At 40.6% G+C, this 12,555-nt stretch overlaps 1 protein-coding gene across 1 annotated transcript in view; it reads left to right on the top strand.

Annotated features, from left to right (window-relative positions):
* COL22A1 (collagen, type XXII, alpha 1) overlaps positions 1–12,555 on the top strand; it is a 204,811-nt gene that overhangs the window by 125,790 nt on the left and 66,466 nt on the right. Inside the window, exons 23-24 of the mRNA XM_014965264.1 lie at positions 55–108; positions 9,071–9,124. Of these exons, the coding sequence (XP_014820750.1) occupies positions 55–108; positions 9,071–9,124 (108 nt within the window). The remainder of the gene's footprint in view (positions 1–54; positions 109–9,070; positions 9,125–12,555) is intronic.

The raw sequence follows: 12,555 nt of genomic DNA, 5'->3' as shown, positions 1-12,555 counted from the left end.
AGTTCATTAGTTTTTCTTACTCAGTTAACTTTATAAAACTTTTCACTTTTAAAGGGAGAGGCTGGTCTGGAAGGCAAGCCTGGAGTCCCTGGTTTACCAGGTCAAAGGGTGAGTTGTTGTTTTTATTTAACATAATTCTCAAGAGGCTGGGGACATCTCTGCTCAATAAGGTTTGACCCATTCTACATATACTTTTATACTTATTTAAGGGACCTGGAGGCCCTGATCCTTTCCTCTATTCTTTCTTTATGGTCCAAGAACTTTCAGTACCTCTTGGAGGCCACAGATTGACGTGCCCTTTGGGACCCTGGGAAAGTTTCTTTCTTGTCATTTGCTCTCCTGTCTTCACATCTGCTCCTTGCTGGCAAGCGGATTCTTGATATGACTCTGAGTGTGTAGAGCCACTAGTAATCCAGAGAGGTTGAAAATTCATAGAAATGCTATTCTCCTGGAAGCCAAATAAATGCAAAGACACTTGCAGTACTTATTATATTCTGTTCTGTTTGGTCTGTACTCAAATACAAGCTCCCACATAATGGGAGCTGGTATACCATTCTCCACCAGGAGCTTTGGTAGTTTCCCCTTGTTAAGAAAAATATTGGATTTTCTCAAACTCAAGAGTTATGTCTTGAAATATTTAAGTACTGATAAAAAGTAAATTTCACAGTGGGCCTGATCACATCACCTGAATGCTCTGAACCTGCCTTTCCTTACTGCAGCCCAATTGTATGAAGAACATCTCCCTAGACAACAGATAAGGGTGGAAGTGAGATACCTGTTTAACCTCCGTGGAGGCAGTCACTTCAGTCTCAGTACTGATGTTTGAAGGGTTACTTTTTTAGGTAGTCACAGAGATCAATAGCTTAATCCACAGAGGAGGTTGCAGGGGTTGCCTGTAATGCTTTGCACTTGAGTCAGCACCAGAACTGCTAGACAGTGGATGGGAAAGAGCTGCTTTTGAGCATGGGAGGGTTATGAGCAAAAGACAGTACAGGGAAGAAATATATTCCTTGGTATGTGTTTTTTCTACTGACTTTCCATTGAATTACATGATATTAAAATGAGCTGGAAGCTAGGCTTTTAGGAATCTTCTCCTTCAGAAGATGGGACATGCAGTCTTGTGTTAACGCAAAAGTGGAAAAGGACATTTACTTGCTTTCTTGTACTTTTCCAGTCTTCAGAAAATATCACCTTATCACTTCAGCAAATAACTGTGTTGTGCTTTACCTAGGAGTTGACAAGTTCTGAATTGCCCTGGTTATAAAGCCTGCTGTGAAACATTGTTTCTTGAATAAGATTAATAGAACATATTAGCTAGGGAAAGGACAGTGATCTGTCAGGATCTGCAACAGGACACGAAATGCTCCTGCTAATGATCATTTGATTAGAGATATAATTTGATCCATACTGTCTTTGAATGTTTTCCTAGACTCTGTTGTGTCTAGCTAGTTAGATTTCTTCTCCTAAGGGCCTTTATTAGTCACCAGGCATTTTAGGTAGATAGACTTTTTTTTTTTTTAATTAAAGACCATTATTCAATGACTGAATACCTGAGATGAATAAAATCCTGGGCTTGGTGGACCTGCGTGGAAAAGCTACATGTGGGAGAGAGAACAGATTAGCAAATACAACTGATCCACTATTAGTAGAGTTCTTGAGAAAGCACAAATATAAATCCAGTCAATGACCACCATCTTACATAAATTTGGCTGCAGAAAGCATTTCTCTACGCAGGCTTCGAAATTAAACATGGATGTTTTTAGCCAACCTGTGCAGAACAGATAAAAATCACTAACCAGGTATTTGGCTAGTCCCTCTGCTATTTTATAGGAGGGGGTTTTCAAGGTATGTTTTATATCTCCTGAAAATTTGACTCCTGAGGTACTTTATTCTGCACTAATATCTTATAACCTAAGGGGCAGACAACAATGCAAGATTGACTTCAGAGACCTCTCAAGTCACTTGGTGCAAAGGGATCAGCCCCTTTGAAATAGTAACTGTTTTGCAGTATGATTTAACCTCAGCTTTGCTTTATGGTCCTCAATTAAGATGAAAATGCAGTCAGCACATGCACAGAATGCACAGAGCCCCTATTCTGACAGAGGGATGCAGATATGACCATTTGTTTTAGTTCTCAGAAGCCTGCAGTGATTTGCTTAGTTGTAATGCAACTGGCACAAGCTTCTAATGGACTAAAGATGTGCTTGGAACCATTTCATAGAGGAATTCATGTCTCATAACACAGTCCACTGGAAGTGAAGGATCCTGAGCTGTGCAAGGACAGAGGCGAAGTTGGCCAGAGTTAGAAATACGATGCAGGAGCCACCTACACAATGTGAAGACTTCATAGAAGATAACATGTTGTGCCAAACACCCTAGTGACAGTTTGGATGGGAGGAATAGGGTCATACATTCTGGGAAGATTTCTAGGAATAGTATGATATTCTTTTAGCCTTAAGTTGCTGTTTCTGCTATTGCTGAAGAAATAAAAGAATACACGGGATAGTACAGTTGCTAGTAAAGAAGACATATTCTTTATAGAGTCCCCATATGTGTTATAGTAAAGAGAGTGTCAGTTCAATTTCTTAATATGGCTAGTGCAAGCTTAAGTTTTCATTTAAATGAGTTTGTTATATTTGCATAAAAAATTTTCCATCATCTCTGCTTAGACTGCACATTTCTTGGAGCAGCTGCAGAGTCTTCTGCTGATGTGTGGCACCAGTCTGGCTGAATGACCAGGTGGGGTGAAGAAGCTCTGTCATCGGGGCTTCTGGTGGCCCAAGGCTTTTTCTGGCCTTTGTATTACAGATTGCTTAAGGTCCTACTGAAGACCAAGAACGAGCACTCAGTACTGGGGGCAGTTTTGTTTAATATCTTTATCAACGGTCTGGATGAGGGGATCAAGTGCACCGTCAGTAAGTTTGCAGATGACGCCAAGTTGGGTGGAAGCGTTGATTTGCTTGAAGGTAGAAAGGCTAATGATTTTATGACTCTATTCTGTGTCTCTCTTGCCTTTTATGGGCTTGCCATCAAACCAGCCTTGCTACCTGCAAGCATTGAGAACTTTAGATGTGCCCCAGCAGGTCACTTCTAAGCAGTTCAGAGCACCAATGTTAAACTCAGACAAACTTTTCAGAAGTTGGGGACAGGAGAGCAGCATATTCACAGCTGTTGAGGTTCAGGTTCACAGGTTGCTGGTGAGTTACAGAAAGTGTGCCCAAAAGCTGGGTGGGGTATGCTGCTGTAGAGGAGGTTGGAGTCTGAGGAAGCAGGGGACAGACTGAAGAGGACATTAAAGGACCCTAGTTGGCCTTAGAAAAAGGAAGGCTCCTGAGATGACTGAAGAATGTGACAGAGCATTTTCCTAATGTTTTATTTAAAAATGGAAACCAAACGTGTTTGGGGACAGAGAGTGAAGAGGGTGTTATGCTCTAAAAAGAGATGATGGTATTATAGAGATCTCATTGCCAAATTTATAATAAGCTAAGCCTGCTGTATATGAACCTGTCCCTCCTGCAGTCTGTTCCCAGGAGCTCCAATATGGAGCGTGTGTTTTCCATGTAACTATAATAACACACACTCACAGACATAATTCTTTAATGTGGAAAGCTAATTGGAGGGTTGCTTACATTTTGGAGAGTGGTCCCGTAGTGGAAACATGCTAAGAGGAGCATAAAGTGGGAAGACAGATCGCCTTTCGGGCATTTAAAAACTCTTCTCTGTTAGCCTGCATTAGTTGCAGATCTTGAAGTGTTTCGTGGTCACAGAAAAAAATGCGTACTGTCTTCTTGGTACATCTGCTGGACTGCTAATCCGACAATTCACATCCATCCTTTGATCCTATCTGGGGGCAGGAGATAACAATTCCAACCTGAACCAGGCAACTGGGCTATGTTCATTTTATTAGCCAACTGCTCCCAAGTGCCTGGCACCTCACGTCTGTATTTTGACAATGATACTCTCATCTCAAGAGCACATAGTGGGAAGAAAGAAGCTTTGCTGTTCTCATCTGCCCTGTAAGACTTTGAGTGATAGACAGGACCGTCTCTCTGATTTTACTAAAACTGCCTGAAAAAGAGGTAGAACACTGAGAGTCTGGTTTCATTTAGGGTGGTTTTGTGGTTTTGTTTTTTTTTTTTTTTTTCTTTCTCTCTTCCTGTCCTTTCTTCTGTGAAATTGAAGAGAACTGAATTGCTTTGATTCTGCTCTTCAGTTTTTTGACACTTGATCTACTGAAATATTTGTTGAAAATAAACCCAACTTTTTTTGCGTGATAGGCACAAAAGGTGCAGATGCATGACTTGCTCCTGGGTACCATGCAGATCATTGGGTAATCCAGCCTAAACACAGGGTTGTTCTGAAGTGTGCTCCAAATAACTTGGATTCCAAGAATTTGCCTCATTGAAATGATGCAAGTTCATTCAAGTGATTGAAATTTCAGAAGGAAACGAAAAGAAAACGTCTGTTTATTCTGTTGCAGTACTTTCCATGTAGACATGATGTAGCAGCTACTTAGACCCATTTTGAGTTTGATGTGCTGTACTGCAGACTAGTTTTCTAAATTTGCACTGTCAAAGTTTTCCCATGCTCAAAGAAAAATCAGTGTAAAACCAAAAAACCCAACAAACTGGAGTCTCACAGGATAGCAAGAACAGTCTTGCAGGGCAAAAAATTAATGGAAAATATCTTTTTAAAATAGTAACCTTTAATGAATGTCCTTCTCCATGATTAAGACTCCAATGTACATGAGTCAGGCAGAAACGTAATAATAAGTAATAATTCCCCTTTTTTCTAGTTACTTCATGCAGAGAATAATTCATGCGAAGCATGGGATGAGAGTGAGTTGACTGTAGAAACAGAGATAACTTAGAAAAATTTTACTGCAAGACCCTTTTTTTGTGAGCTAATTGCAAAATTCAGTGTCGTGGTCTGTCAAGTCGGAGGCAAGAGGAATGAGCAGCAGCTCAGGGGGTGAGTTACAAAGGGGTGTCTTCTGCATCTTTAATTCAGCTGTCATGTTTCAGTAGGCTTTCGTGTTCGCCTGTCCACACCCCCTGGATGTTTATTCCCGATATCAGAGCAGCACAAAAAGCTTAACAGACTGACCTTGACTCCTTACAACCTGATTACAAGGCTATGAGTCTCAGAAAGTGCTAGGTATTTGTTTTAAAATAGAGCCTAAAGGATCCGGCTAAAACTGGGGACTACTGGGATCAGGACACTTCCTCCACGCAGAAAAGATGTGTTAAGAGCACTTGCCAATATATGAAAGGTTTATCCCTGTTATCTGTCACAGGGGAGACAAATTTATCAGATCTCTGGAGGGTTGCTGAGCTCTTCTTTGTGCATTTGATGGCAGGATAGAAATGCGTGTATTTGACATTCTCCTTCTTGACCTATCTCTCTCCTAAGTGGGTTGCTGCATATGAAGTTCCTGTTCTGGCCAGTCACTACTTGATGAGCAGTCAACACTGTTTCAACTCCTATTTGTCTGTGTATGAGCTCTCCTTGATTTGAACCACCTTAGACTTGTGGGGTCCAAGGGAAGGAGGTGGTTGATTGGTATCACCAGGGAAAGATAAGTAAATATTCCAGGAGAGAGAGGAGAATAAGTTTGCCTAGCAGAAAAGGTAGACTTTTTGGAAAGAGCCAGTCCCAGGGTGCAATCTCTCTCAATGTTCATAATTCTTTTTAGCCCTTGTTTTCCTTTTTCACTACAGCCCAAATAATCACCGCTAAGGTGGCCAACCCTGATGATACGTGCATCCTAAAGTAGGGAGATGCTCTCACTTCATAATCTAATGTCATTATCTAATACGTATGGACACTGTAAAAGGCTGTTGCCTTCAGGGATCTCAAAAATTGATGAATACTGTTTGGTTGAAATGTGAAATTCTTCTGACTTCTCTAGTAATGTAGAGAGAGAAGGACAGGGCTGAAAGGGGTAATCCTTGCACCCCATCTAGCTTACAGAGGAAATAGGTGGCATTTGTCCTAGCAGTCATATTCCACCACAGTTAAGGATGCTTCCTATGTACTTGCTACCAAATCCACTTCTGTTCCTGGAGCCAAACCTTAGAGTAAAACAAGTGAAACTGTGAAAATATACGACCATTTTGGCTATTAGACAGCAAGATGAGAAACAGTGTTGGGCTATGAAACCTTTCAAAATTTCCCCTCTAGCTGAGTGTAGCCAACATTTTGCCTTGGTTTATAGTAGAGATCTTTTCCAATGGTTGTGTTCATATGTATTTGTGGGTGTTTGAAATGTTCAGATGACACCACCTGCCCTGGCAAAGTTCAGTCATGCAGAAATTGAAATGTAAGAAAATTAACAAAAAGAAGGAAAAAGGATTTGATGGCATAGATTAAATCCAGAGCGAAGCTGTAGTAGTCAGTGAGGTAAATATATCCATTTCCAGTAAAACACACAATTTTAGCTGTGCTATTGTTCAAATTCCTGATGAAGGCAAATAACATGTATTTGTTATAGTCAAAGGATATACATTCTTACACACTTAGCTCATTCTTACTATAATAGCAGAGCATAATTGCTGGTTTCTCTGTCATATTATTAGGTGATGTGACATTTTGCTGAGCTTTGCTCTCATAGGTATAATTTCTCCCAGCAAGTATTTCTGTACTTTACAGATGGGCTGTAATGTTATGGAGCAAATCTGTTGCAGTTTGGTTTTGGCTAACCTCTGAGTGGCTGTTGCAGAGGCTCACAAAGTCAAATTTAGACAGGTGATAAACTCAAAATAATAATAATAATAATAATAATAATAATAATAATAATAATAATAAAAACCCAAAAATTCTTTAGCAGAGAAACAACTGGAAACGAGGTATATCAAAATCATTTAACACTCCAACAACATTAGTAAAATACAGGTTCAGAACGTACGAGTAATTAATACTCCTTGACTAACTCAAGAATTCTTAAGCTTTAGAAACGATAATTCAGAAATGTACACACTCACTCACCTATTAGTTGAGGGGTCTTAATTTGTGCAGGAGAGGAACCATGGGTGGTGTCCCAGCCCACGGGGAGGGTCCTCAACTGCAGATCCTCTGCTTCCAAGGAGGACAACTCAAATTTTTCCCTCCAACAGGGGCCCTATTTATACCCAAATAGAATCTGATCTGTAGTCATTCCAGCTTTTATTGGCTGAGAACCCCAACTTCCTCACATTTCAACCAAAATGTTTAAGTGCTGACCACCATTGTGTGCATGGGACAAGAGCTGTGGTGGGAAATTTTGCACCTTAATGCATGGCTCCCATGGTGAGACGACACTGGAGGTGGCATGTAGTCATGCTCATCTCCCATGTATGACCCCACACAACGCACCCTGTATGCTCTATTCATAAGCTTATTTATTTATCTAAATGAGCATTTTAACAGCGTCCTTTGCATGGTCACTTTGACAGTTGACCAAATTAGCGTCTTTAACTAGAATACGTATGTTGAATCATGTGCTGACATGAGTCCTTCTGGTTAAAAATGGGCTCTTTTGGGCTTTGACAAGCAAGGAAGCCATGGATTTTGAAAAAGTAGGAGTGCCCATGAACAGTGCATATACTTCAGAATATAGTGCAGATTTTTATTGGCATTATGGAAATGGAAAAAAACAAAGTAATTTCCTGGAAATGACTACAAACTTTTTCTGATATCCAAGGACCTCATAATCACTCCTGCAATTTTGTTCTTAAGTTCTACTGCATATGACAGCTGCTTTTTTTTGTTATGAGAAAAATAAGGAAAAGATCAGATTCTGACACAACAGCTAATGAAATTCAGAAAAGAACAGGGAAATTATGATGAAAGCTGGGTTTGTTTGTTATGTTTTTAGTTTTTTCACTCATTTAACTCAGCAGAAATGATATAAATTGTTTCTGGAAATATTTCAATGAAGAAAAATAAAGGGAAACATATATCTGACTCTTATTTCTGTATGACCGATCCCATCACCAGTGACATGAAACTCGTTTACTTTATTATAATATCCTTCTAAAAAGAGAATAAGTTTGGGTGAGGAGTAGAAATGAGGAGGGGGAAAAAACAACTTTTCTCTGTCTGTCAGATATTTACATGGACTCCTCTTGTACCCTGCTAGTATATTACTAATAACCTCAGAGGTATTAATGATTCAGTGTCTATTAAATACCTGGGAAGGATAGGTTGTTTTTACAAGAAAGCTGAGTCACAAAATATGTGACTTGCCCGAAGGAACACAGCAAGTCATCTGTTGAGTTCAGAAACAAATCCAACCTCTGCCTTAACTCCATGGCTTCAGGCATCCTTACTACATCCTTTCTTCCTCTTTTTTTCTTATGTAGGACTTTTTCCTTGTGAACTATTTGAGGTCAAACCCAAGGGGGACACAGATGAGGCAGCATCTCTCAAGGGTATACTCCGGGTTTACTTCTGACTTATCCTTCCCTTCCATGGGCAAAGCTCTGCTTCTCTGAAGGAATCTTTTTTTTTTTCGCTTGTGGAGGACTCAGTGAGCTCTGTCCCTTGGTGAAAATGCCAACCCTAATTAAAAATACGTCATGGATTCTTGTTTTCTGGCTTAGAGATAGTGAATCTTTTATATTCATCCATGTACCACAGCTCTTAATTATTTTCTTTCTTAATGCATGAGACAGGAACAGAAGGGGCATTGCTTGGCTTTGCTGTTGAGGGATGAAGGGCTAGACTGTAGTGAGGAAGGTGCCTCTCAGCTTGTGTCTACAGATGATACATCCCTTGGCTGCACCTCAGCACTGTGACTTCTCTGACCCTCTGTGGGGACCACCCAGGTGGGACTGCAGAGTATGAGACACCAAGACCTTCATGAGACCAGCCCTCCTCTGTGGGGGCTCTTATCACAACCTGGAGAGTTACAGACGTGTCAACGACAACTGGAGTTTCACATCCAAATGGAATCTGCCTTTGTTTCTAACTTTTGTGTTTTGTGCACCCACATTATGGTGATTTACCAGTTTGGGGATGAAAGGCTTTGGAAAGTCAATAGCAGTCTTTGCCCAGGTGCCTAATATTTGCTCCTCTGTTGAACTCACAGGGTAAAAAGGGAGAACCAGGATTCCCAGGAATAAGTGGTCTGATCGGCCCTCAGGTAAGTGATGATTTCTTCCTTTTCATATAATATGTGGAAAAACATATTTTGTGGCAACAAGTGACTTGGAACCGCAATGCAGCATGCCGTGACCTTGTTCTCTTCTCATCTCCAGTGTCTTTGAAGCTGATGTTTCTCCTTTAAGAGCCAAACTAATTTATCCTGGTGTAATTGAGAGAAGCCTGTCTGTCTGGCAGCAATTACTTTTACCTTCCAGAGTTTTTCAGCGTTTTTTGAACAGGGACATAAGGAGGTGTTTTGTATTTGATTTCCCTGTTGCTTGTGCATAGAGCAGTATCATTCCGGAGGGAAAGCAGTGATTTGTGTTTGGTAATATTTAGGACAGTGTCTCAGCTAATTGTTGGCTGTGTGAATTGGCAATTGCAGATATACCTCCTGTGCTGCAGTCTTGAGGGAAGAAACAGTTTAAAAGGTATTTGCTATTCAGAAAGCACACTTCTTTGAGCATAAGACTGTTTTTGTGGCTTTGATATTCACGTTTCTACTTGTTATAGAGGGATAGGTGTTGGCTTATTGAGGAAGGTAGAGGCAGGGGCTTTAAACTAAATGTTTATTCTCCCTGTGAGGAAGGATGTCTTAAGTTAATGACCCCTTAGTGTTTGGGTTTTTTAAAGCTTTTGGCAAGTTAGTGCTCTAAATTGCACCATCTGTAACATCATAAGGGCAAAATAGTGCTGTGCATCTTAAGAACTGTCAGAGAGGATTTGGTTCCACCTTGGATCAACCCATTCTGCCCTGTATTATAACAACACCAACACTTGCCTCTGGCTTGGTTTCTTGCTAACTTGGCAGCCAAATTCAGCTGACCAGAGTCACTTTGTAGGGTCACCCCTGCCATACAAAGAACATCTGCAGAAATGTCCTCAAGCAGGAAAGATGCAACCTCACTCCAAGCTGGCCATTCAGGGTAAAACTGAGCATTTCCTTCAGTCCCTTTTCAATAATAGATTAATGAACTGGGTCTTTGGCTTTGTTGTTTTTTTTTTTTCAATAATTGGTTAAGTTATGGGCAGGAATGAAGAACCTCCATTGCCACCACTGTTGCTGATGTTTTGCAGTAGCCGGCACACTGCTAGACAGCAGATGCTGATTTTTCATGTATTTCCTCTGGCAAGCAATGCCCCTGTAACCACGAAAGATGATCTAGAGATGGTTTCTGTGGCAGACGTTTTGCAATGAGCTGTCCACATGTGTGCGGAGGCTGTGGGAGAGGTGATCCAGGGGCTTGCGACACCATGCAGGTGAGGGCCCTTGTGTCCATCTGGGAAACCTTGCCCTGCGAGACACCACTTGATACTGGTTAACAGATTTTAAAGACTTCTTCCTTTGTTAGAGTATCTGGTTTGCAAGTATTTCATCAGTATTTCTAATGGATTTAAAATACTTTGTTGGTTTTGGGTTTGGTTTGTGTTTTTTTCCCCATTGGATAACATTAAAAGGTCCTCCCAAACTTTCTGAACCACTGGGAGATGAGTTTCCTTGCTTTTGGGGGGGAAGATTTTTCTCCATGCGTTATTTCTGAGATCTGACATTATCCATCCAAACAGTGTCACACTCGCTCAGCTCAAGTTCCCTGTAACTTTAAAAAAAAAAATAAAATATGCATGTGTTAGCGATTTTATAAATCTGAGAAACTTGCTGACGTAGCATTAAGTAATTTTCCTTTCCACACAGGCTAAGTAAAGTTAGCAAATTTTATGTTAATTAAAACTGCATATAATGTTAGCCCCATTGAAGGATACTTAAATTGACTGTTCCTCCAAGCTAACTGTAAGAATGGAAAAATATAGTTCCTATTCCTGCAGTGGCACTCTGTTCTGGACATATTACTGCAGATTTCCATATTTCTGTTTGGAGAAAGTGCTTACATTCAGTTTGTGACAAAACTACTTTTCAGCTTAACAGCACTTTTTGTGACATTAGATTTTTAAGCACTTTATCAGCATTTTTTTTTCCTTCATCACACTATGCCCCAAAAATACTCAAGAAGAAAACCAGTTTCCTTTGCTGTAGTTACATTGGATATACTTCCAAGTCATATATGAAAGCTGGTGTCACCTGTTTCTGTGCTTTCTCCATGGCATTAAGGGCCAACTGATTTGAGCTGGCCATGTCCTTGAATAGGACACTAAAACAACTTCCCTTTCCTTTGCTATTTTAAATTTAAATATACTTTTGTATATTTTATATATATGTACTATAATATACTATATAGGTGTAGATGTAGGAGCTGTAGAAGGCACATTGCTGCTGAAAGACATAGAAAAGATGATCTGAAGTTCTTCTTGGGTTTTATCAAGAAAAATAGTTACTGTCGTGCTCAGTCCAACTGAAAAGCCACAGAAGGATCGGGCAGCAGTGCAAGGGAACCTGCCTGAGGGCTACTCAGAATCACAGAATCATCATGGTTGGAAGGGACCTATGAGATGATTGAGTCCAACCACAAAAAAAAAAAAAGGAGCAGGGTCAGCAAATCCAGTGAAGAACCACAGTTGAGATGGTGTCAGTCCAACTCTCAAGGACAATTGATGAGGTCTGGTCACATCTGAGAGTTAATTTATGTGTCAAATCCTGCAGTAGCAACTAGGAGGCAACTTCTCAGCTAACCTGGGGATGTCTTGTGACAATAGGGTAGCTCCAGTTTTGCCTCTCTCCTTGCACACACCAACACGAATTTTAATCCCAGAAGATCTTTAAAGTTCTTTTTTTTTTCTAAATCAGCTGTGGTGGTGAACCAGTTGCTTATTTGATCCATGTTGTCCAGTCAGCACCCCCAAAAATGAGTATTTATTTTCCAGTTTTAGAAATGGTGCATCTTGCAACGTCATTAGTAGCCATGGAGTAGACACTCTGTGTCTTATTTCCTCTCTGGATATGAATGATTTTCCTGCAGCAAGGACACAGACATCTGAACTCATAATGTGTTTATGTTGTTATTATTTATTTGTACTATTTTATTTTCCAGGAACCTTAATCATGGGCCAAACTTCTATTACAGTAGGCTGTTCGAATGCAGACTGAAAAATGAGCATTTCTGCAAAGCGCTTTCAGTTGAAATAGATGGATGGGTACCAAGCACGGGAAACAACAAGGCTGTGCATTTCTGCATGGTCACCCAAGATCTCAGCATAGCTTATGTATCCCGCCATCTGTTGAGAGGAAGACCTCAGAGAAGGGGCTGAAGGGAGTTGATGAGGTACCTTTGCAAATGCTTTTCTAGGCAGGAAGGGTATCCCCAGGAGAAAGGAGATTTGCAGTTAGGCAGCATTTTTAAGAGAGCTGTGAAGGTTGAGTTCCCAGGCTCAGCGGAGGGGAGCTGATGTCCCAAGTGCTAACCCAGGGCTCAGACACTCTGAGCTGCATCACTGAATTGCCAGGGCTGGGCTTCAGCACCAAATGCAAGCACTTAG

The sequence above is a fragment of the Calidris pugnax genome, unplaced genomic scaffold, assembly GCF_001431845.1.
Source record: "Calidris pugnax isolate Ruff unplaced genomic scaffold, ASM143184v1 scaffold41, whole genome shotgun sequence".
Taxonomy (NCBI): domain Eukaryota; kingdom Metazoa; phylum Chordata; class Aves; order Charadriiformes; family Scolopacidae; genus Calidris; species Calidris pugnax.
Note: the sequence above shows the minus strand (reverse complement) of the source record. Positions and strands in the feature narration are given on the sequence as shown.